The sequence below is a fragment of the Bombina bombina genome, chromosome 1 (genome assembly GCF_027579735.1).
Source record: "Bombina bombina isolate aBomBom1 chromosome 1, aBomBom1.pri, whole genome shotgun sequence".
Lineage (NCBI taxonomy): Eukaryota > Metazoa > Chordata > Amphibia > Anura > Bombinatoridae > Bombina > Bombina bombina.
In genome coordinates, this window is record NC_069499.1 from 1,573,704,178 (window position 1) to 1,573,730,351 (window position 26,174).

Here is a 26,174-nt window from a genome sequence, read left to right on the forward strand (position 1 = left end):
TGCCCCTAACACCGCCGACCCCTATATTATATTTATTAACCCCTAATCTGCCCCCCCCCAACGTCACCGCTACTTTACCTACACCTATTAACCCCTAATCTGCCAACCGGACCTCGCTGCTACTCTAATAAATGTATTAACCCCTAAAGCTAAGTCTAACCCTAACACCCCCCTAAGTTAAATATAATTTTGATCTAACTAAATAAATTAAATATTATTAACTAAAGTCTTCCTATTTAAAACGAAATACTTACCTGTAAAATAAACCCTAATATAGCTACAATATAATGAATAATTATATTGTAGCTATTTTAGGATTTATATTTATTTTACAGGCAACTTTGTATTTATTTTAACTAGGTACAATAGCTATTAAATAGTTATTTACTATTTAATAGCTACCTAGTTAAAATAATTACAAAATTACCTGTAAAATAAATCCTAACCTAAGTTACAATTAAACCTAACACTACACTATCAATAAATAAATTAAATCAATTAACTACAAGTACCTACAATTAAATAAACTAAACTAAATTACAAAAAAAACAAACACTAAATTACAAAAAATAAAAAAAGATTACAAAAATAACAAAGCCCCCCAAAATAAAAAATTCCCTACCCTAATCTAAATTAAAATAGTTAACAGCTCTATTACCTTACCAGCCCTTAAAAGGGCTTTTTGCGGGGCATGCCCCAAAGAAATCAGCTCTTTTGCCTGAAAAAAAACACAATACCACCCCCCAACATTACAATCCACCACCCACATACCCCTACTCTAACCCAAACCCCCCTTAAATAAACCTAACACTACCCCCCTGAAGTTCTCCCTACCTTGAGTCGTCTTCACTCAGCCGAGCAGCGATGGACCAAAAGAAGACATCTGGAGCGGCAGAAGTCTTCATCCTATCCGGGCAGAAGAGGACATCTGGACCGGCAAACATCTTCATCCAAGCGGCATCTTCTATCTTCATCCATCCGACGAGGAGCGGCTCCATCTTCAAGACCTCCGGCGCGGAACATCCTCTTCTCCCGACGACTAGATGACGAATGAAGGTTCCTTTAAGTGACGTCATCCAAGATGGCGTCCCTCGAATTCCGATTGGCTGATAGGATTCTATCAGCCAATCGGAATTAAGGTAGGAAAAATCTGATTGGCTGATTCAATCAGCCAATCAGATTCAAGTTCAATCCGATTGGCTGATCCAATTAGCCAATCAGACTGAGCTTGCATTCTATTGGCTGTTCCGATCAGCCAATAGCATGCAAGCTCAATCTGATTGGCTGATTGGCCAATCGGAATTCGAGGGACGCCATCTTGGATGACGTCACTTAAAGGAACCTTCATTCGTCGTCTAGTCGTCGGGAGAAGAGGATGTTCCACGCCGGAGGTCTTGAAGATGGAGCCGCTCCTCGTCGGATGGATGAAGATAGAAGATGCCGCTTGGATGAAGATGTTTGCCGGTCCAGATGTCCTCTTCTGCCCGGATAGGATGAAGACTTCTGTCGCTCCGGATGTCTTCTTTTGGTCCATCGCTGCTCGGCTGAGTGAAGACGACTCAAAGTAGGGAGATCTTCAGGGGGTTAGTGTTAGAGTAGGGGTATGTGGGTGGTGGGTTGTAATGTTGGGGGGTGGTATTGTGTTTTTTTTTTCAGGCAAAAGAGCTGATTTCTTTGGGGCATGCCCCGCAAAAAGCCCTTTTAAGGGCTGGTAAGGTAATAGAGCTGTTAACTATTTTAATTTAGATTAGGGTAGGGAATTTTTTTATTTTGGGGGGCTTTGTTATTTTATTAGGGGGCTTAGAGTAGGTGTAATTAGCTTAAAGTTCTTGTAATCTTTTTTTATTTTTTGTAATTTAGTGTTTGTTTTTTTTGTAATTTAGTTTATTTAATTGTAGGTACTTGTAGTTAATTGATTTAATTTATTTATTGATAGTGTAGTGTTAGGTTTAATTGTAACTTAGGTTAGGATTTATTTTACAGGTAATTTTGTAATTATTTTAACTAGGTAGCTATTAAATAGTAAATAACTATTTAATAGCTATTGTACCTAGTTAAAATAAATACAAAGTTGCCTGTAAAATAAATATAAATCCTAAAATAGCTACAATATAATTATTCGTTATATTGTATCTATATTAGGTTTTATTTTACAGGTAAGTATTTAGTTTTAAATAGGAAGACTTTAGTTAATAATATTAAATTTATTTCGTTAGATAAAAATTATATTTAACTTGGGGGGGGTTAGGGTTAGACTTAGCTTTAGGGGTTAATACATTAAGAGCTTTATGAACCGGCGTTAGCCCAGAAAGCTCTTAACTCCTGACTTTTTTCTGCGGCTGGAGTCTTGTCGGTAGAGGGTCTACCGCTCACTTCAGCCAAGACTCCAAATACCGGCGTTAGGAAGATCCCATTGAAAAGATAGGATACGCAATTGGCGTAAGGGGATCTGCGGTATGGAAAAGTCGCGGCTGGAAAGTGAGCGTTAGACCCTTTCCTGCCTGACTCTAAATACCATCGGGCGGTAAAAAGCAGCATTAGGACCCCTTAACGCTGCTTTTGACGGCTAACACAGAACTCTAAATCTAGGCGTAAGTAAACACAGCCAGCAAACGAACTTAAAAACTCACAGTGGGGTGCAGGATAGTTAAGTAATAAAATTATAATTTTCCATTGTTCTCTCTATGTATTGAGCTTTAGTTTTCCAGACAAATATAAGGTAAGGAAGCAAGTGTGTGTACACAAAGTGATAATTATTATAACATAATGAGATCTGATATTACCTCTAAGCTCAACCCATTGTGATAGACTGTGGCTTAAAAGCACAAAAGAAAACCAGCTACTTCATATACACAAATAAACTGAAAATGCAATTTCTCATACATTTTATACTCTGCAGCTGGTGTAATTGAAAATACATTAATATAAAAAATGTTTTACAGTGTACTGTCCCTTTAATCTCAGACTCTCTGTTAATCAAGTCACTAAGCAGCTTCCTCTCAATAATAAGAGTTTTATTCAACAAGAGATTACATTACAATTCATACATTGGCCTCTAGTTATCAAGCCGTCTACTTACCTGCCTTCGCCGGCCCCAATGCGCCCGCCTAAGCTTGCCTCACATCGCCGCCGCAGACCTGAATACGCTCGCCAAAGTTATAAAAAAAGCTGTCAAAAAAACGTGCACCAAGTACGGGGCGATGAGCAGCGGACTGTGATAGTTATCACTCATCCGATCTCGCTGCTCTTCTGCTTTTTCCCAGCTTTATTGATAAGCTGTCACTAAGCACCCACACTAAACTACACTGTTCTACCCCCTATACCGGCGCCCCCGGAGCCCCCCGCAACTAAATAAAGTTATTAACCCCTAAACCGCCGTTCCTAGACCCCGCCGCAACTATAATAAATGTATTAACCCCTAAACCGCCGCTCCTGGACCCCGCCGCCACCTATATTAAACTTATTAACCCCTGATCTGCCCCCCCTACACCGTCGCCATCTCTTATAAATTTATCAACCCCTATCCTGCTCCCCCTACACCGCCGCAACCTATAATAAAATTATTAACCCCAAACCTAAGTCTAACACTAACCCTAACATCCCCCTATCTTAAATATTAATTAAATAAATATAGCTCTTATTAAATTAATTATTCCTATTTAAAACTAAATACTTACCTATAAAATAAACCCTAATATAGCTACAATATTACTAATAATTATATTGTAGCTATTTTAGGATTTATTTTTATTTTACAGGCAAATTTAAATTTATTTTAACTAGGTACAATAGCTATTAAATAGTTATTAACTATTTAATAGCTACCTGGATAAAATAAAGTCAAATTTACCTGTAAAATAAAAACTAACCTAAGTTTCAATTACACCTAACACTACACTATCACTATCATTAAATAAATTATTCCTATTTAAAACTAAATACTTACCTGTAAAATGAACCCTAAGATAGCTACAATGTAATTAATAATGTATCTATATTGTAGCTATATTAGGATTTATATTTATTTTACAGGTAACTTTGTATTTATTTTAACTAGGTACAATAGTTATTAAATAGTTATTAACTATTTAATAACGACCTAGCTAAAAGAAATACAAAATTACCTGTAAAATAAATCCTAACCTAAGTTACAATTAAACCTAACACTACACTATCATTAACTTAATTAAATTAATTAACTACAAATACCTACAATTAAATACAATTAAATAAACTAACTAAAGTACAAAAAATAAAAAAAACTAAGTTACAAAAAATAAAAAAAATATTACAAGATTTTTAAGCTAATTACACCTAATCTAAGCAAAATAAAAAAATGCCCTACCCTATTCTACATTACAAAAGTTAACAGCTCTATTACCAGCCCTTAAAAGGGCCTTTTGCGGGGCATGCCCCAAAGTAATCAGCTCTTTTGCATGTTAAAAAAAATACAACCCCCCCCAACATTAAAACCCACCACCCACATACCCCTACTCTAACCCACCCAAACCCCCCTTAAAAATACCTAACACTATAACCCCCTGAAGATCTCCCTACCTTGAGTCGTCTTCAGCCAGCCAACCACCGATGGAACAGAAGAGGACATCCGCAGCAGCCGAAGTCATCATCCAAGGGTCGCTGAAGAGGTCTTCCATCCGATAGAAGTCTTCATCCATGCGGCGTCTTCAATCTTCATCCATCTGGAGCGGAGCGGAGCCTTCTTCAAACGAGCCGACGCGGAGCCATCCTCTTCCAACGACGCCTACCCGACGAATGGATATTCCTTTAAGTGACGTCATCCAAGATGGCGTCCCTCGAATTCCGATTGGCTGATAGGATTCTATCAGCCAATTGGAATTAAGGTAGGAAAAATCTGATTGGCTGATGCAATCAGCCAATCAGATTCAAGTTCAATCCAATTGGCTGATCCAATCAGCCAATCAGAGCTGGCATTCTATTGGCTGTTCCGATCAGCCAATAGAATGCAAGCTCAATCTGATTTTTCTTACCTTAATTCCGATTGGCTGATAGAATCCTATCAGCCAATCGGAATTCGAGGGACGCCATCTTGGATGACGTCACTTAAAGGAATATCCATTCGTCGGGTAGGCGTCGTTGGAAGAGGATGGCTCTGCGTCGGCTCGTTTGAAGAAGGCTCCGCTCCGGATGGATGAAGATTGAAGACGCCGCATGAATGAAGACTTCTATCGGATGGAAGACCTCTTCAGCGCCCCTTGGATGATGACTTCGGCCGCTGCGGATGTCCTTTTCTGTTCCATCGGTGGTCGGCTGGCTGAAGACGACTCAAATCTTCAGGGGGTTAGTGTTAGTTTTTTTTAAGGGGGGGTTTGGGTGAGTTAGAGTAGGGGTATGTGGTTGGTGGGTTTTAATGTTGGGGGGGTTGTATTTTTTTTAACATGCAAAAGAGCTGATTACTTTGGGGCATGTCCCGCAAAAGGCCCTTTTAAGGGCTGGTAATAGAGCTGTTAACTTGTAATGTAGAATAGGGTAGGGCATTTTTTTTATTTTGGGGGGCTTTGTTATTTTATTAGGGGGCTTAGATTAGGTGTAATTAGCTTAAAAATCTTGTAATATTTTTTTATTTTTTGTAACTTAGTTTTTTTTATTTTTTGTACTTTAGTTAGTTTATTTAATTGTAGGTATTTGTAGTTAATTAATTTAATTAAGTTAATGATAGTGTAGTGTTAGGTTTAATTGTAACTTAGGTTAGGACTTATTTTACAGGTAAATTTGTATTTCTTTTAGCTAGGTCGTTATTAAATAGTTAATAACTATTTAATAACTATTGTATCTAGTTAAAATAAATACAAAGTTACCTGTAAAATAAAAATAAATCCTAAAATAGCTACAATATAATTATTAGTAATATTGTAGCTATATTAGGGTTTATTTTATAGGTAAGTATTTAGTTTTAAATAGGAATAATTAATTTAATAAGAGTTATATTTATTTAGATTTATTTAATTAATATTTAAGATAGGGGGTGTTAGGGTTAGTGTTAGACTTAGGTTTAGGGGTTAATAATTTTATTATAGGTTGCGGCGGTGTAGAGGGGGCAGGATAGGGGTTGATAAATTTATTAGAGGTGGCGACGGTGTAGGGGGGCAGATTAAGGGTTAATAAGTTTAATATAGGTGGCGGCGGGGTCCGGGAGTGGCGGTTTAGGGGTTAATATATTTATTATAGTTGCGGCAGTTTAGGGGTTAATATATTTATTATAGTTGCAGCGGGGTCGGGGAGCGGCGGTTTAGGGGTTAATATATTTATTATAGTTGCGGCGGGGTCCGGGAGCGGCGGTTTGGGGGTTAATATATTTATTATAGTTGCGGCGGGGTCCGGGAGCGGTGGTTTAGGGGTTTAGCATGTTTAATATAGGTGGCGGCGGTGTAGGGGGGCAGATTAGCGGTGTTTAGACTCGGGGTACATGTTAGGGTGCTAGGTGTACACACTTCCCATAGTAATCAATGGGATGTCGGGCAGCAGCGAACATGAACTTTCGCTATGGTCAGACTCCCATTGATTCCTATGGGATCCGCCGCCTCCAGGGCGGCGGATTGAAAACTAGGTACGCTGGGCCAGAAAAGTGCCGAGCGTACCTGCTAGTTATTTGATAACTAGCAAAAGTAGTCAGATTGTGCCGCACTTGTGTGCGGAACATCTGGAGTGACGTAAGAATCGATCTGTGTCGGACTGAGTCCGGTGGATCGAAGCTTACGTCACTAAATTCTACTTTTGCCGGTGTGTAGGGCTTGATAACTTAGGCGAATCAGCCTCGCCACAAATACGTTTGACGGCTTGATAACTAGAGGCCATAGGATCAAACGTTTCTCCCCTGGCTGGAAAAAAACTGATTGTAGAATATATTTTTTTTTCTCAATTAAATTAAGAAAAAAATATTATCCCATTCATAGCCAAATAGACAGCAAATGTGATACTTACACCTTTAGAGCACTCTGACTTTATATTTTCACAACATACTGTATGTATTGTGCTGTGATGCCATGCCTCCTACAAACTATACGTGACATATTGACATTCATTCACAAACAATCATAATGATTGTCTGTGAATGAATGTCAATATGTCATGGTTGTAAATGATGCCTGCCTGTCTGCCTGATGAGCCTGTCACATACCTCCCAGTGGCCTTCCCTGTACCTCACGCCAGCCAGTGCCCTCCCCCTGTACCTCACACCAGCCAGTGCTCTCCCCCTGTACCTCACGCCAACCAGTACCCTCCCTTGGACCTCATGCCAGCCAATGCCCACCCTTGTAGCTCATGCCAGCCAGTGGCTTCCCTTGTACCTCATGCCAGCCAGTGCCCTACTTCTGTACCTCATGCAGCCAATACCCTCCCTTGTACCTCACACCAGCCAGTGCCCTCCCTTGTACCTCACGCCAGCCAGTGCCCTCCCTTGTACCTCATGCCAGCCAGTGCCCTGCCTTGTACCTCACACCAGCCAGTGCCCTCCCTTGTACCTCACGCCAGCCAGTGCCCTGCCTTGTACCTCACACCAGCCAGTGCCCTCCCTAGTACCTCACGCCAGCCAGTGCCCTGCCTTGTACCTCACACCAGCCAGTGCCCTCCCTTGTACCTCTCACCAGCCAGTGCCCTCCCTTGTACCTCATGTCAGCCAGTGCCCTCCCTTGTACCACACGCCAGCCGGTGACCTCCCCCTGTACCTCATGCCAGCCAGTGCCCTCCCCCTGTACCTCACGCCAACCAGTGCCCTCCCTTATACCTCACGCCAGCCAATGCCCACCCTTTAACCTCACACCAGCCAGTGGCTTCCCTTGTACCACAAGCCAGCCAGTGGCTTCCCTTGTACCTCATGCCAGCCAATGCCCTCCCTTGTACCTCACGCCAGCCAGTGCCCTCCCCTTGTACCTCACGTCAGCCAGTGCCCTCCTCCTGTACCTCACGCCAGCCAATGCCCTCCCTTGTACCTCACGCCAGCCAGTGCCCTCCCCTTGTACCTCACGTCAGCCAGTGCCCTCCCCTTGTACCTCACACCAGCCAGTGCCCTCCCTTGTACCTCACGCCAGCCAGTAACCTCCCTTGTACCGCACGCCAACCAGTGCCCTCCCCCTGTACCTCACACCAGCCAGTGACCTCCCCCTGCACCTCACGCCAGCCAGTGCCCTCCCCCTGTACCTCACGCCAACCAGTGCCCTCCCTTGTACCGCATGCCAGCCAATGCCCACCCTTGTACCTCACGCCAGCCAGTGCCCTCCTCCTGTACCTCACGCCAGCCAGTGCCCTCCCCTTGTACCTTCTGTCAGCCAGTGCCCTCCCCTTGTACCTCATGTCAGCCAGTGGCCTCCTCCTGTACCTCACGCCAGCCAATGCCCTCCCTTGTACCTCACACCAGCCAATGCCCTCTTTTGTACCTTATGCCAGCCAGTGCCCTCCCCTTGTACCTCATGTCAGCCAGTGGCCTCCCCCTGTACCTCACGCCAGCCAATGCCCTCCCTTGTACCTCACACCAGCCAATGCCCTCCCTTGTACCTCACGCCAGCCAGTGGCTTCCCTTGTACCTCAAGCCAGCCAGTGGCTTCCCTTGTACCTCATGCCAGCCAGTGCCCTTCCCCTGTACCTCACACCAGCCAGTTCCCTCCCTTGTACCTCACGCCAGCCAGTGCCCTCCCTTGTACCTCACGCCAGCCAGTGCCCTCCCTTGTACCTCACGTCAGCCAGTGCCCTCCCTTGTACCTCTCACCAGCTAGTGCCCTCCCTTGTATCTTACACCATGCGGTGATCTCCCCCTGTACCTCATGCCAGCCAGTGCCCTCCACCTGTACCTCACGCCAACCAGTGCCCTCCCCCTGTACCTCATGCCAGCCAGTGCCCTCCCTTGTACCTCACATCAGCCAGTGCCCTTCCCTTGTACCTCACGCCAGCCAGTGCCCTCCCTTGTACCTCATGTCAGCCAGTGCCCTCCCTTGTACCACACGCCAGCCGGTGACCTCCCCCTGTACCTCATGCCAGCCAGTGCCCTCCCCCTGTACCTCACGCCAACCAGTGCCCTCCCTTATACCTCACGCCAGCCAATGCCCACCCTTTAACCTCACACCAGCCAGTGGCTTCCCTTGTACCACAAGCCAGCCAGTGGCTTCCCTTGTACCTCATGCCAGCCAATGCCCTCCCTTGTACCTCACGCCAGCCAGTGCCCTCCCCTTGTACCTCACGTCAGCCAGTGCCCTCCTCCTGTACCTCACGCCAGCCAATGCCCTCCCTTGTACCTCACGCCAGCCAGTGCCCTCCCCTTGTACCTCACGTCAGCCAGTGCCCTCCCTTGTATCTCACGCCAGCCAGTGCCCTCCCTTGTACCTCATGCCAGCCAGTGCCCTCCCTTGTACCTCACATCAGCCAGTGCCCTTCCCTTGTACCTCACGCCAGCCAGTGCCCTCCCTTGTACCTCACATCAGCCAGTGCCCTCCTCCTGTACCTCACGTCAGCCAGTGCCCTCCCTTGTACATCACGTCAGCCAGTGCCCTTCCCTTGTACCTCACGCCAGCCAGTGCCCTCCCCCTGTACCTCACGCCAGCCAGTTCCCTCCCCCTGTACCTCATGCCAGCCAGTGCCCTCCCCCTGTACCTGATGCCAGCCAGTGCCCTCCCTTGTACCTCACATCAGCCAGTGCCCTTCTCTTGTACCTCACGCCAGCCAGTGCCCTCCTCCTGTACCTCACGTCAGCCAGTGCCCTCCTCCTGTACCTCACGTCAGCCAGTGCCCTCCCTTGTACATCACGTCAGCCAGTGCCCTTCCCTTGTACCTCACGTCAGCCAGTGCCCTCCCTTGTACCTCACGTCAGCCAGTGCCCTCCCTTGTATCTCACATCAGCCAATGCCCTTCCCGTGTACCTCACGTCAGCCAGTGTCCTCCCTTGTACCTCACGTCAGCCAGTGCCCTCCCTTGTACCTCACGTCAGCCAGTGCCCTGCCTTGTACCTCACGTCAGCCAGTGCCCTCCCTTGTACCTCACGTCAGCCAGTGCCCTCCCTTGTACCTCACGTCAGCCAGTGCCCTCCCCTGTACCTCACGTCAGCCAGTGCCCTCCCTTGTACCTCACGTCAGCCAGTGCCCTCCCTTGTACCTCACGTCAGCCAGTGCCCTCCCTTGTATCTCACGTCAGCCAGTGCCCTCCCTTGTATCTCACGTCAGCCAGTGCCCTCCCTTCTACCTCACGTCAGCCAGTGCCCTCCCTTCTACCTCACGTCAGCCAGTGCCCTCCCTTGTACCTCACGTCAGCCAGTGCCCTCCCTTGTACCTCACGTCAGCCAGTGCCCTCCCTTGTACCTCACGTCAGCCAGTGCCCTCCCTTGTACCTCACGTCAGCCAGTGTCCTCCTGTACCTCACGTCAGCCAGTGCCCTCCCTTGTACCTCACGTCAGCCAGTGCCCTCCCTTGTACCTCACGTCAGCCAGTGCCCTCCCCCTGTACCTCACGTCAGCCAGTGCCCTCCCTTGTACCTCACGTCAGCCAGTGCCCTCCCTTGTATCTCACATCAGCCAGTGCCCTTCCCGTGTACCTATATATATTCATTGGCTCACCTAATGTGCTCAGCTAGCCCTCAGTAGTGCATTTCTGCTTATATTTTGCAGGAGTTTAACAGACACAGACGAGCAGTATGGCAATACAATACTAAAGCACATTAGAGAATTTCCTTTTTGATTTTTATGTCCCTATAATCCCTTGCACTTCTAGCACTTCTGCTGGTAAAGCTGTTCCCTGTTTGTGAAGCATCAACCTTATTCATTCTTTCTGCTATTACTTTCTCTGTACTTAAAGGGATGTGAAACCCAAATTATTTTCTTTCATGATTCAGAAAGAGCAGTGATTTTAACCAATGTTCCTTTTTACTTCTATTGTCACATTTTCTTTGGTATCTTTTGTTGAAAAGTGTCTGGAGCACTATATGGCAGCAGTTTTGCAAGAATGGTATCCATTTACAAGAGCACTAGATGGCAGCACTATAAGAATGGTATCCATTTGTAAGAGCACTAGAGGGCAGCACTATAAGAATGTTACCCATTTACAAGAGCACTAGATGGCAGCACTATAAGAATGTTATCCATCTGCAAGAGCACTAGAGGGCAGCACTATAATAATGTTATCCATTTGTAAGAGCACTAGAGGGCAGCACTATAAGAATGTTACCCATTTACAAGAGCACTAGATGGCAGCACTATAAGAATGGTATCCATTTGCAAGAGCACTAGATGGCAGCACTATAACAATGGTATCCATTTGCAAGAGCACTAGATGGCAGCACTATAAGAATGTTATCCATTTGCAAGAGCACTAGAGGGCAGCACTATAAGAATGTTATCCATTTGCAAGAGCACTAGAGGGCAGCACTATAAGAATGTTATCCATTTGCAAGAGCACTAGAAGGCAACACTATAAGAATGTTATCCATTAGCAAGAGCACTAGAGGGCAGCACTATAAGAATGTTATCCATTAGCAAGAGCACTAGAGGGCAGCACTATAAGAATGTTATCCATTTGCAAGAGCACTAGAGGGCAGCACTATAAGAATGTTATCCATTAGCAAGAGTACTAGAGGGCAGCACTATAAGAATGGTATCCATCTGCAAGAGCACTAGAGGGCAGCATTATAAGAATGTTATCCATTTGCAAGAGCACTAGAGGGCAGCACTATAAGAATGTTATCCATTTGCAAGAGCACTAGATGGCAGCACTATACGAATGTTATCCATTTGCAAGAGCACTAGAGGGCAGCACTATAAGAATGTTACCCATTTGTAAGAGCACTAGAGGGCAGCACTATAAGAATGTTACCCATTTACAAGAGCACTAGATGGCAGCACTATAAGAATGTTATCCATCTGCAAGAGCACTAGAGGGCAGCACTATAATAATGTTATCCATTTGTAAGAGCACTAGAGGGCAGCACTATAAGAATGTTACCCATTTACAAGAGCACTAGATGGCAGCACTATAAGAATGGTATCCATTTGCAAGAGCACTAGATGGCAGCACTATAACAATGGTATCCATTTGCAAGAGCACTAGATGGCAGCACTATAAGAATGTTATCCATTTGCAAGAGCACTAGAGGGCAGCACTATAAGAATGTTATCCATTTGCAAGAGCACTAGAGGGCAGCACTATAAGAATGTTATCCATTTGCAAGAGCACTAGAAGGCAACACTATAAGAATGTTATCCATTAGCAAGAGCACTAGAGGGCAGCACTATAAGAATGTTATCCATTAGCAAGAGCACTAGAGGGCAGCACTATAAGAATGTTATCCATTTGCAAGAGCACTAGAGGGCAGCACTATAAGAATGTTATCCATTAGCAAGAGTACTAGAGGGCAGCACTATAAGAATGGTATCCATCTGCAAGAGCACTAGAGGGCAGCATTATAAGAATGTTATCCATTTGCAAGAGCACTAGAGGGCAGCACTATAAGAATGTTATCCATTTGCAAGAGCACTAGATGGCAGCACTATACGAATGTTATCCATTTGCAAGAGCACTAGAGGGCAGCACTATAAGAATGTTACCCATTTGTAAGAGCACTAGAGGGCAGCACTATAAGAATGTTATCCATTTGCAAGAGCACTAGAGGGCAGCACTATAAGAATGTTATTCATTTGCAAGAGCACTAGAGGGCAGCACTATAAGAATGTTATCCATCTGCAAGAGCACTAGAGGGCAGCACTATAAGAATGTTACCCATTTGCAAGAGCACTAGATGGCAGCGCTATAAGAATGTTATCCATTTGCAAGAGCACTAGAGGGCAGCACTATAAGAATGTTATCCATTTGCAAGAGCACTAGATGGCAGCGCTATAAGAATGTTATCCATTTGCAAGAGCACTAGAGGGCAGCACTATAAGAATGTTATCCATTTGCAAGAGCACTAGATGGCAGCACTATAAGAATGTTATTCATTTGCAAGAGCACTAGAGGGCAGCACTATAAGAATTTTATCCATTTGCAAGAGCACAAGAGGGCAGCACTATAAGAATGTTATCCATCTGCAAGAGCACTAGAGGGCAGCACTATAAGAATGTTATCCATTTGCAAGAGCACTAGAGGGCAGCACTATAAGAATGTTATCCATCTGCAAGAGCACTAGAGGGCAGCACTATAAGAATGTTATCCATCTGCAAGAGCACTAGAGGGCAGCACTATAAGAATGTTACCCATTTGCAAGAGCACTAGAGGGCAGCACTATAAGAATGTTATCCATCTGCAAGAGCACTAGAGGGCAGCACTATAAGAATGTTATCCATCTGCAAGAGCACTAGATGGCAGCGCTATAAGAATGTTACCCATTTGCAAGAGCACTAGAGGGCAGCACTATAAGAATGTTACCCATTTGCAAGAGCACTAGAGGGCAGCACTATAAGAATGTTACCCATTTGCAAGAGCACTAGAGGGCAGCACTATTTTCTGCCATGTGTGCTCCAGACACCTACCTAGGTATCTCTTCAGCACAGAATATCATGAGAATGAAACAAATTTAATAATAGAGGTAAATTTGAAACTTTTGTTAAATTGTATGTTCTGTCGGAATCACAAAAGGAACATTTTGCGTTTCATATCCCTATAATATATTTACATGATTACTCTATAGACTCTTCATATAGAGAGCACAATGTGTTTTTTATTTAACGGTATGTAGTGCATTGTAGGGCAGCGGGTGTATTCTGTGCCCATGTCATGTTCTCCAGGGCTGCAGCTGGTTTTATCAGGTTGTGCTTCTCTGCAGGTTACCCTCACAGCCTCCCATCCTCCCCGCGATGCCCAGAAGGTGAGACACATCGGTTTCCTGGAGCCGGATCATTATCATCAGAGTACTTGGCATCCAGCTCAAAAATTCTCCTCCTCTTGTGCAACATGGATGGGTCAGGACAGCAGAGTGGCAGGTAGATACTGAGCTAACATTCCTGCCTGGGCACAGGGGCAGGGCCGTCTTTAATATTGACTGGACCCGGGGCAAACATTTTCTTGCCCCCCTCCCATGCAATTTCGCTCTCCACCTCAACATCCCAAAAAACAACTAAATCAATTTTTTTTTATTTTTTATTATTAGCCCAGCAGTGGATCATCCACTGCTGGGCTAATCATTAAGAAAAATGAAATAAATTACAATATGTGAAACTGGACCTAAGCAGTACTAATAAGTAAATAAAATATATAAATTCCTCCACTGTGGATTAATTTAATATGCTTTTGAATGTGATTCTGGTGTGAGGTTAGCTGGTTAAATAGATTTAGGGCAGCCAACAGGAGCAAGCAAGGTAAAGACTGAGGAGGAAGTATGGAGGTGCAGATAAATATTAGTTTACTGACTGGAACAGCAGAACTACTATGGGAAGCTGTAAAATCTGAGACAGAGAGATAAAAAAAAACTATAAAAATAAACCTTACCTTAATGTGTGAAGTATCAGCATGACACTATACATCAGCCACAGCAGCACATGTCACTTCTTTGCTAGGAACAAGTTCCCTCTCACCCTGAAGTAGACAATGCTGCATGGGGGAGGGGCATGTGTGCACTTACTTATTCTTCACAATGACAACTTTCTACAAAGCACTGTTCCCCTAACAAACTTCAGTTAGTTGATCTTAGGGCCACAGCAGAAAGAGCAGGGTTAAAGGGACAAGAAGACTGGATGCGATGCTGTCTGCCCAAGACTGCATGGATACATTGTGAGATGAGTCACACAGCCTCAAGACTGAAGAGAGCAGTGTGTGCAGATGCTCAAATCCGCATGTGCCTGCCACTCCAGCTTTCTGCTGCATGCGCCTACAGTCAGCCCTACCCAGAAACAATCCCCACCACCAGAGCAGTTACCTGATAACAGTGGTAACCCCAGAAGGACCTTTTCTGATGCAGTGGGATTGGCTGGATGCAGAGTTAGGGCTTAGCATTCAGTGCTGCACAGTGCACATCTAAAACAGCACATGGCACTAGCTTGGCATGTCACATGACACCGGCACGGTCTGGCACAGTTTCTCACAAATAAATATAAGTAGAGAACTTTTGACTGTGACATTATTAGGACTGACTGTGTGTGTGTCCCATATCACATGACATCAGCAGTCTGGCATGAACCAAAAAAGACGGCCCTGCACAGGGGGGGGGTAACCTTTCTGGTTAGGGTTATAATAGATAAAATCTCAACCCCCACATAACAGTGTTAACAGAGTCACTAATTAAAGGGACATCACTTGACATTATTGTGATGATGGTCAAGTTTGGCTTTTTAAGCAGAGTCTCACAGAACTCATCCATCCCCCCCATCATGAGTTATGGGATGGTCTTTTGATCATGCCAGTCAGGTACAGTTCATTGAGTTTTTTCATTTATTCCCAAATTAGTTCCGCTATGGAGAATGAAGTTTCTGCTTTTTTGTTTCATATTTAAAGTGTAGAAAACAATATTATGTATAGAGGACACACATTATTCCTTGTAGTTTGTGTGTCCTATGCTGTAAATGTAACGTGTAAAAGCCAAGGTAATCAGTGGGCAGAGATCACTAAGAGGTCTCTCCAGCCCCTCCAGATTAATTCACTTACTTATCACTTATCTCTGTGTCATTTAAACCAGCTGTGTAGAATAAAGTGGTTAGAATTTGTTATGCTTCTTAGTACATTTTGGTGAGTTTTGAGTTATTGTGACTTCTGTGTGAATGTTTTCTTTATTGTGTGACATTATTTTTCTGTCACAGGTTTGGACCCCCTCTACTCGTGAGAGAAGAGAGAACAATGTCCTGGGAACAGCTGCAGCAGTGCATCTTGGGAAAAATGCGTTACCTAATGAAGAATGACGCACACCCTCCAGTTAGTATCTCAAGACAATCTCTTTTTTCCACCTTTCCTTGCCACAATGTAGGGCAAATACCATTTCTAATGGGCATTGGGGTAAATGACCCCCTCTGGAGCTAGTTAGGGTACAATACCAGCTTTCCTTGCCACACTGTAGGGTAAATACCGTTTCTAATGGGCATTGGGGTAAATTACCCCCTCTGGAGCTAGTTAGGGTACAATACCAGCTTTCCTTGCCACACTGTAGGGTAAATTCCGTTTCTAATGGGCATTGGGGTAAATTACCCCCTCTAGAGCTAGTTAGGGTACAATACCAGCTTTCCTTGCCACACTGTAGGGTAAATACCATTTCTAATGGGGATTGGGGTAAATGACCCCCTCTGGAGCTAGTTAGGGTACAATACCAGCTTTCCTTGCCACACTGTAGGGTAAATTCCGTTTCTAATGGGCATTGGGGTAAATTACCCCCTCTAGAGCTAGTTAGGGTACAATACCAGCTTTCCTTGCCACACTGTAGGGTAAATACCGTTTCTAATGGGCATTGGGGTAAATGACCCCCTATGGAGCTAGTTAGGGTACAATACCAGCTTTCCTTTGCGTCCTGTGGGGGAAGCCATCACTTCTCCTGAGCGTAAAGTGGAGGTAAATTACCAGCTCTCCTTGTCATCTTGTGGGGTTAAATTGCCACTTCCCTTGGGTATCCTGTGGGCTACACCTCACCCTCTCCTGAGCATCTTACAATGTTTCCTCTTCTTTGTTATTGTTTGCGTGGGTAAACAACTATCTGCCCGCGTTATCCTGTAGGGTACATTAACACCTTTTCTTATCCTGAGAAGTAAACTCTTACTTGTCTTGGTAATAATAAGTACCTCTCCCTTTCAATATTCCTGGAGATAACAGTAAAATATTAACTAATTCTGTGCATCCAGTGGGGTTCTATAATTTGTATACACCTATGTGTGTGCATAGATAGATAGATAAATAAATAGATAGATATAATTTGTATACATCTATGTGTGTTCATAGATAGATAGATAGATAAATAGATAGATATAATTTGTATACATATATGTGTGTGTGCATAGATAGATAAATAGATAGATATAATTTGTATATATCTATGTGTGTGCATAGATAGATGGATAGATAGATATAATTTGTATACATATATGTGTGTGCATAGATAGATAGATTAATTTATCATTCTCTATATTAGTGACTGTAAAAAGAAATGCTTGGGATGTATGTAAGACTGCCCTAAGCATTAAAGGGATAGAAAGGTCAGAATTGAAACGTGCATTTTAATTTTAAATGGAATTTAGTTTTTTGCGATATACTTCCATTGGAAAAAAATGCTTTTAGTAAGTTATTACTTACTGTTTCTGCGGCATATGCACATATGCAGTGAGGGCTGTGCACCGGTATTTAAACACGGCACCTTCTCAGAGAGTGAACAGTGTATGACACAAATAAAGTCTTCACAGACACAATACACATCACCGCCAGCACTTATATGTGCGCATACAGCTGACAAACAACAACAACATTAGTTTGAAGCATTTTGCTAATAGAAGTTTATTGCAAACTTACTTCTATTTACAAATAATTTGCATTCTTACACATTTAAATTTTTACCTCTCTGTCCCTTTTATTACGCTTTGTGGGGAGAATAGACAGAAAAAGTGATTATCAGCTGGCAGAATCTATTGATACATGTGACTGGAATGTAAAAACATACTACTGCTGGTACTGCACTATACAGAGGGCGCTGGCACTGCACTGTACAGAGGGCGCTGGCACTGCACTATACAGAGGGCGCTGGTACTGCACTGTACATAGGGCGCTGGTACTGCACTATACATAGGGCGCTGGCACTGCACTGTACATAGGGCGCTGGTACTGCACTATACAGAGGGCGCTGGCACTGCACTGTACATAGGGCGCTGGCACTGCGCTATACATAGGGCGCTGGCACTGCACTATACATAGGGCACCGGTACTGCACTATACAGAGGGCGCTGGTACTGCACTGTACAGAGGGCGCTGGTACTGCACTGTACATAGGGCGCTGGTACTGCACTGTACATAGGGCGCTGGTACTGCACTATACATAGGGCGCTGGTACTGCACTATACATAGGGCGCTGGTACTGCACTATACAGAGGGCGCTGGCACTGCACTGTACATAGGGCGCTGGCACTGCACTGTACATAGGGCGCTGGTACTGCACTATACAGAGGGCGCTGGTACTGCACTATACAGAGGGCGCTGGTACTGCACTATACAGAGGGCGCTGGTACTGCACTATACAGAGGGCGCTGGTACTGCACTATACAGAGGGCGCTGGTACTGCACTGTACAGAGGGCGCTGGTACTGCACTGTACATAGGGCGCTGGTACTGCACTGTACATAGGGCGCTGGTACTGCACTATACAGAGGGCGCTGGTACTGCACTATACAGAGGGCGCTGGTACTGCACTATACAGAGGGCGTTGGTACTGCACTATACAGAGGGCGCTGGCACTGCACTATACAGAGGGCGCTGGTACTGCACTGTACAGAGGACGCTGGTACTGCACTGTACATAGGGCGCTGGTACTGCACTGTACAGAGGGCGCTGGTACTGCACTGTATAAAGGGCGCTGGCACTGCACTGTACAGAGGGCGCTGGCACTGCACTGTACAGAGGGCGCTGGCACTGCACTGTACAGAGGGCGCTGGCACTGCACTGTACAGAGGGCACTGGCACTGCACTATACAGAGGGCGCTGGTACTGCACTGTACAGAGGGTGCTGGTACTGCACTGTACAGAGGGCGCTGATACTGCACTGTACATAGGGCGCTGGTACTGCACTGTACAGAGGGCGCTGGCACTGCACTGTACAGAGGGCGCTGGCACTGCACTGTACAGAGGGCGCTGGCACTGCACTGTACAGAGGGCGCTGGCACTGCACTGTACAGAGGGCGCTGGTACTGCACTATACATAGGGCGCTGGTACTGCACTATACATAGGGCGCTGGTACTGCACTATACATAGGGCGCTGGTACTGCACTATACATAGGGCGCTGGTACTGCACTATACAGAGGGCGCTGGTACTGCACTATACAGAGGGCGCTGGTACTGCACTATACAGAGGGCGCTGGTACTGCACTATACAGAGGGCGCCATCGGCAAGAAATGTATTCTAATAGCAAAGGAATTAACCCTTTACTGTTTTTTTGCAGAATGTTTCTCCTCTCTTCCATATTCGGGTAGTGGGGGGACCGGTGAGCGGCAGTTACCTTTCTCCAAAGGATGTTCGACCCCTTCAGCACCCGGCAGTCGATCGGTGAGAAATGCTAGCTTGCTACTGATGTAGTTAGGGTTACCGAGGAGTGTGGGAGGGAAATTATTGGGGTTCCCTACCTATGAAGCATTATAAAGAGTGGTTTATCCATAGAGTAGAGGTAGTAAGGGGCAGGAAGCTGCTCTATGCATAAAGGTAAAGATTACCCTCTAGAAGGAAACACAAGACATTTGGTTCTTATCGCACTACATTATTAGTGAGATCTATAAGTTACTCATCAGCATTAGCCGGGGGCCGTAGGATCCTGTTCTGGCACAGAGAGGTTATTTTCATTTACTGCTGTTTGTTTTACAGTCTCTCCTAAATTGGATGTTGTCACCCATCTAGCCTATAGTGTGTGCCTGACTGGGGATAACTTGCTGTAGTTACTGGTGGGACAAATAGGGACGGGCAGGGAGAAGATACTAAAGTATTAGACGTCATTAGGTAATGTGTACATTTTCCCTTGTGACAGAGCCCTGCAGATCACTGGAGCTGGAGGACCCCCCCATGTGAAGATTGCGGTAGAATGGGACCCCAAAATTAAAGAGAGGTGAGTTGGTCAAGTTTAATCATTTTCATAACACAGTAAAAGGTTAAGTATTATTTCTGTCACTGTGATTAGACTTACCCAGCACTGCAGGCGTCCACAGGTCCACCGGAACTCCATGTATAGACACAGGTGGTGGAGTAATAAACTTTGCCATATGTGTTTATTATCTACTCTTCCATTTCCTGTAATTCAACTGTGAAAATTTGGGGTTTTCCATTTCTGAGAATTGGAAGTACACACTGCAGATTTCACAATCCAGCTACATATCTTTCCCGGATGTCCCTCAGCAATAGGATGCTGTAAAACAATGCAAGATTTGCTAACAAACTGTGCCTAGGTGTGTCTATCCCAGTAACAAGTCCGAATTGGCTCCTCCAAACTATGCAAGTTTGTGGCATTTTAAAAATGCTTAATTTACTGCAATAAAGCAGAAAATGTTTAGTAGTCACAGGTGCTTTCTGTTCATACAAACACATCAAGCAGTCATCATCAGACCGTGTGTTTTTACTTTTGTTGCATATCTTATGCTTCTGTGATGGTCCTGAGGAAACGATGAAAAGCCTGAGATACGATACACCTGTTACTTATAGTCGTTTGTGTCTGACTAGATTTGCCCATCAAATAACTATTCATTTGAGTCAAACAGCAAATCTTCTATTTCACAGATTTAAAGGGACATTCTACTTTAAAATATATATTGTTTAAAAAGATAGATAACACCTTTACTAGCCACTCCCCAGCTTTGCACAACCAAAATGGTTATATTTATATAATTTATAACGTCTAAACTTCAAATCCTCTGCCTGTTTCTAAGCCACTGCAGGCCGCCTCTTTTCTCAGTGCATTTTATTAGCTTTTCACAGCCAGGCAGTGCTAGTTCATGTGTGTAATATAGATCACATTGTACTCACTCCTGTGGAGTTATATAGGAGTCAGCACTAATTGCCTAAAATGCAAGTTTGAAAAAATCACTGAGATAAGGGGCAGTCTGCAAAGGCTAAGATACAAGGTAACCACAGGTAAAAAGTGTTTTAATATAACAGTGTTAGTTATGCAAAATCTAGGAATGTGTAATAAAGGGATTATCTATTTAGAGAATAACAATTTTCAAGTAGACGGTCCCTTTAAATTACCCAAAATGTCACACAATGTTTTAGCACACGGATTGTGATAGATTGTAATGGCAACTTGTATTAGAATTTGTGTCTCTCAAATTAACTTTAGTGATAAAATGACATGGGATGCTGTATTGATATGTGTTGAGCTCCTGCAATGGCCTTAAACATATACATAAAGTCCCAGTGACTAGCGCAGCTAATTGGATCAGTGTCAGTTTCCGCTCGGGGCCTTTAGTGCTCTGCAAGTCCTGAGCTGTCTATATGAATAGTCGCTTTGCAGGGGTTATACACACAGAATGACAGCGTCACTAGTACTAAAATGACATGCTGTTACCGATTAGAACGTTCTGCAGAATAACACGTTTGCTATTGTGAAATCACTTCCTTTTATACAAACACACACCCTTCCTCCCGTAGCTGTGCTAATTGCTAACATATACAGCAATTGTATTAAACAGCAAGATACTGTATCACTGAGCAGTCAGGGTATCATTGTCTTTTATCCGTGCACATTTTTTTTAATACATTTGAACCGTGCAGAAAATGAATGGGGTTTTGTGGACTGTAAACTATATGTAGAATGAATATGTAATGAATAGGCGACTACACAACATAACATTCAGCACTGGTCACAAGCTATCTGTATGTGTGAGCATTTTTGACATAGTGTAAACATATATATTTCTGCCTTCCTGGTAGGCTGTTTGGCTGTATACAAGAGGAAGTTGTGCAGGATGATGAATCGGTGCAAACCCAGCAACTGGATCACCAGCAGCAGAGTTGCACACTGGACGAATGCTTTCATCTGTACACCAAAGAGGAGCAGGTACTGGCACTGGGGGTATAAAGGGGTCTGTGTGAGAGCAGACATTGGACGAATGCTTTCATCTGTACACCAAAGAGGAGCAGGTACTGGCACTGGGGGTATAAAGGGGTCTGTGTGAGAGCAGACACTGGACGAATGCTTTCATCTGTACACCAAAGAGGAGCAGGTACCGGCACTGGAGGTATAAAGGGGTCTGTGTGAGAGTAGACACTGGACGAATGCTTTCATCTGTACACCAAAGAGGAGCAGGTACCGGCACTGGGGGTATAAAGGAGTCTGTGTGAAAGCAGATACTGGACGAATGCTTTCATCTGTACACCAAAGAGGAGCAGGTACTGGAATTCGGGGTATAAAGGGGTCTGTGTGAGAGTAGACACTGGACGAATGCTTTCATCTGTACACCAAAGAGGAGCAGGTACTGGCACTGGGGGTATAAAGGGGTCTGTGTGAGAGCAGGCACTGGACGAATGCTTTCATCTGTACACCAAAGAGGAGCAGGTACTGGCACTGGGGGTATAAAGGGGTCTGTGTGAGAGTAGACAGTGGACGAATGCTTTCATCTGTACACCAAAGAGGAGCAGGTACTGGCACTGGGGGTATAAAGGGGTCTGTGTGAGAGCAGACACTGGACGAATGCTTTAATCTGTACACCAAAGAGGAGCAGGTACCGGCACTGGGGGTATAAAGGGGTCTGTGTGAGAGTAGACACTGGACGAATGCTTTAATCTGTACACCAAAGAGGAGCAGGTACCGGCACTGGGGGTATAAAGGGGTCTGTGTGAGAGCAGACACACATGTATACAGTAGGGCAACTATACATGGAATGCGTCTGTCATTATCTCAGTACAGTTGTGATACTGTCAAGGGAATTTAATTTTCACAGGTAGATATTTGAACAGAATGAAAGGAACACTATGTTTGTGCCCTAATAATGTCACCTGTCACAGCAATGATTAGTGCAGTGACAGCTGAGAAACACTTATACCCCTGAATAAAAAAAACACAAAGGTAAAATTAGTGTAACTGAGCGTATAACGGCAATGACACGCGTTTCCTTGGGAATTTACAGGGAGACATTTTCTGTTATTACCTGTGCAGCAGATTTATATGATTAGGAAAGAGGTTTTAGCTTTTTCAAATGACTTATATAGGATGACAGGAATTGGAGAGATCTTTAAAACCTTATTGACTTTAGGGAACCGATCACTACAGGTGTTTTCTCTATAGGTGAGAGGGAATATACTGACCTGGTTCTATGGGGGTGCTGTGCCTGTGTGACACGTGTGGTGAATTCTCTGCCCAGCAGCTCCATAACTTGCCCCATACTACAAATAAATCATAGTCATCCTCTGTTAACCCTCTGTCTTCCAGCTGGCTCCAGATGATGCCTGGCGGTGCCCACATTGCAAGGTTCTGCAGCAGGGAACTGTCAAGCTCAGCCTCTGGACCCTACCAGACATTATGATCATTCACCTCAAGAGGTTCCGCCAAGTTGGAGGCCGCAGAAACAAATTGTCCACCCTGGTGCGGTTCCCCCTCAGTGGTCTTGACATGGCTCCCCACGTAGTGAAGAGAAGTCAGGTGACCAAGAGCATGCTGGGACAATTGGTATCCTGGAAACATGGCAACCCAGAGAACGGGCAACTGGACGCCTTGTATGACTTGTATGCTGTATGTAACCACCATGGGAGCCTGCAGGGCGGTCACTATACAGGTGAGGAGCCCTCGTACTCGTATACCTAGACTAAAGGAACATTAAATCACCGTATGTTTATCAGGGATCATTCATAATTCAGATACAGCCTGTATTTTTAAACAACTTTCCAATTTACTTCTATTATCAAATTTGCTTTGTCTACTGGTTTCCTTTGTTGAAGAGTAAACCTAGGTAGTCTGATAAGAGCTCAGGAGCGTGCATGTGCTTATAGCAGTCTATAAACTATGTATAAATTTGCTATAAACAATATTGCAAGAAATGCTACCAGATGGCTATAGACCACGGGTTTTCACATACGTCCTCAGACCTCCCTAACAGGCCAGATTATCAGGATTACCTTGGGTGAGAGCAGGTAAATAACCATGGTTTTTTTTTTTTTTTTAACATGTTTATTTATTTTTCCATCAGTGTCAAGAGAACTATAACAGAGCTCATTTGCTCACATTGTGCACCACGCAGGGTAAAATTTTTTTCCAATCATGTATACAAAAAGAAAAAGTAGATATATAATATTTATGCCTACTTAATAACTCAAGATCCATGCCCATTACCTTATGGGCATCACACAGTAAATAGGAATTGTAAGTAGGCAAAGAGAAGCAGAGGAAAAAAAAAGAAAAACCCAAAATACTGTGTTGCACATAAATACAGTTGCTGCATATCGTTCTCATTGACCTGATCAAAAATGAGAGAGAAAAGAAAAAGAGAAGGAAGGGAGAAAGAAAAGTGGGAAAGAAGAAGAGAGAAAAAAAAAAGGCCTCCTCCTCCTCCACCACCCCGAAAGAAGGTATCTTATGATCCACCATTTTTCAGAGCCAGGCTACTGGAAATAATTCTCTTAATATCAGACCTTCAAAGTAGTCTGTTTTGTGGAATGCCTTAGTAAGTATATATTGCATGGGAAGCGGATATGTCTGTATAACATTTTCCCATTTATTAAAAAAGCGTTGGGTTGATTTGTTATATAGGTTTGAGGTATTATATTGTTCAAATATAATCTGTTGTCTCACTGCTTCTAGGAATACCTTAAAAGATAGTGATCTCGTCTGCTTCCAATTTCTTAGGATTATAAGTATAATAGTATTAATCAAATCATAGTTCTGGACTGTTGTGTTTAGAAAAAAAATATTTATAGGTTCCAGAACTAGATATTCAGAGCAAAATTTATTTAGCCAGAAGTTGACCTTCTGCCAAAATTGTCTTATTTTTGGGCATAACCAGAAACAGTGCATCAAATCTGCCCTGGGCATTGAACATTTATAGCATGTTCCAGTATTTTCTGAAGACCATACTGCCAGTCTTTTTGGTGAAATATAAGCATTGTTAAGTAGTTTTAAAAAAGATTCATGCCAAGAGGAACGGAGGGGAGCTTTAATCCGCCATTTAATACCCTTCTTAATATGATCCCCGCTAAGTTCTGGGAAATGTTTTGCCCAATAACCTATGTATTGTTCACTATTTAATTGTCCTTGCTTTGCCAATAAAATTTTATATAACAATGATATTGAATGCTTTCCTTGCTTATATACATTGATGTAGTCTCCAATTTGTTCGAAACCTACTTGCCAGTTCCCTAACTTGGCTTTCTTGTTAGCAAAGTGGCGTACTTGAAGGTATGCGAAAAAACTCTTCTTGGGGAGATCAAATTCTCTAGCAATACTCTCAAAGGTTCTTAAGTTAAACCTTTGATCAAAGACTTGTAGTAACTTATCAAATCCTTTATCCGCCCACTCTTTAAATGCCTTATACTCGCATCCAGCTATAAACTCGGGGTTCCCTCTAATCGGGAGATAATGAGAAATATAAAAATTAATTTTAAGATATTTACATGTCATTTGCCATGCTTTAACCACGTTGTACATACTAATAAACCTTTTGATATTGTCTGGGAGTTCCATAAAAGTGCAATGTAAAATTGCTTTGCATACAAACGGATATATTAAGCTCTCTTCCAAGGTTAGGTTAGTTAGTACCTCGGTAGACAGAAGCCAATCCACCGCATTCCGTGCCAAGATGGCCATGTTATATAGCTTAATGTCCGGGTAAGCTAGCCCCCCATGGTCCCTCAGTTGTGACAGTTTTTTAATAGCTATCATATGCCGCGACTTGCTCCAAAGAAATTTAGCACATAATTGATTAAATATTTTAATATCTTTTTCCTTGATGAATAACAGTAAGTTATTCATAATATAAATTATCTGAGGGAATAGAATAGATTTGATCATAGCTATTTTAGCTGACAGAGAAATGGGGAGTAATGCCCATCTTTGCAACTTACTTTTAAGCCGAGAAAAGAAGGGCGTAAAATTAAGTCTATACCAACAATTGGGATCTTTATGTAACATAATTCCTAAGTATCTAATATGCGTAACCTCTCTTAGATTATATTGTGTCGTGCTATCCATATTTTTGTATATCCATAAAATCTCTGATTTGAGCATATTGACTTTATAACCAGAAATACTGCTAAATAACTCTAGTGCCTTGAACGCAATTGGAATATTTCTATGTGCTTGTTGAAAATAGAGGAGTAGATCGTCGGCATATAGGGCCAGCACAAACTTCTGAGATTCGATCTTTATTCCCTCTAATTCTTGTCTGAGATAAATTGCTAATGGTTCAATGGCCACATTAAATAGGAGGGGTGATAGGGGGCACCCCTGACGTGTTCCCTTCTCTAATTTAAAAAACGATGATTGAGTATTGTTGACCAGTATCGAGGAAATGGGGTAGTTATATATAGTTTTAATAAATTCAATCAAATTACCTGAGAAGCCAAACTTTTCAAGGGAAGTATA

General features: G+C 43.6%; 1 protein-coding gene across 1 annotated transcript in view; it reads left to right on the plus strand.

Moving 5' to 3' along the window:
* Nucleotides 1-26,174, plus strand: part of USP43 (ubiquitin specific peptidase 43) — a 267,432-nt gene that overhangs the window by 184,284 nt on the left and 56,974 nt on the right. The window contains exons 8-13 of the mRNA XM_053710091.1: nucleotides 13,771-13,927; nucleotides 15,737-15,848; nucleotides 19,062-19,165; nucleotides 19,638-19,715; nucleotides 21,533-21,659; nucleotides 23,031-23,373. Coding sequence (XP_053566066.1) covers nucleotides 13,771-13,927; nucleotides 15,737-15,848; nucleotides 19,062-19,165; nucleotides 19,638-19,715; nucleotides 21,533-21,659; nucleotides 23,031-23,373 — 921 coding nt within the window. The remainder of the gene's footprint in view (nucleotides 1-13,770; nucleotides 13,928-15,736; nucleotides 15,849-19,061; nucleotides 19,166-19,637; nucleotides 19,716-21,532; nucleotides 21,660-23,030; nucleotides 23,374-26,174) is intronic.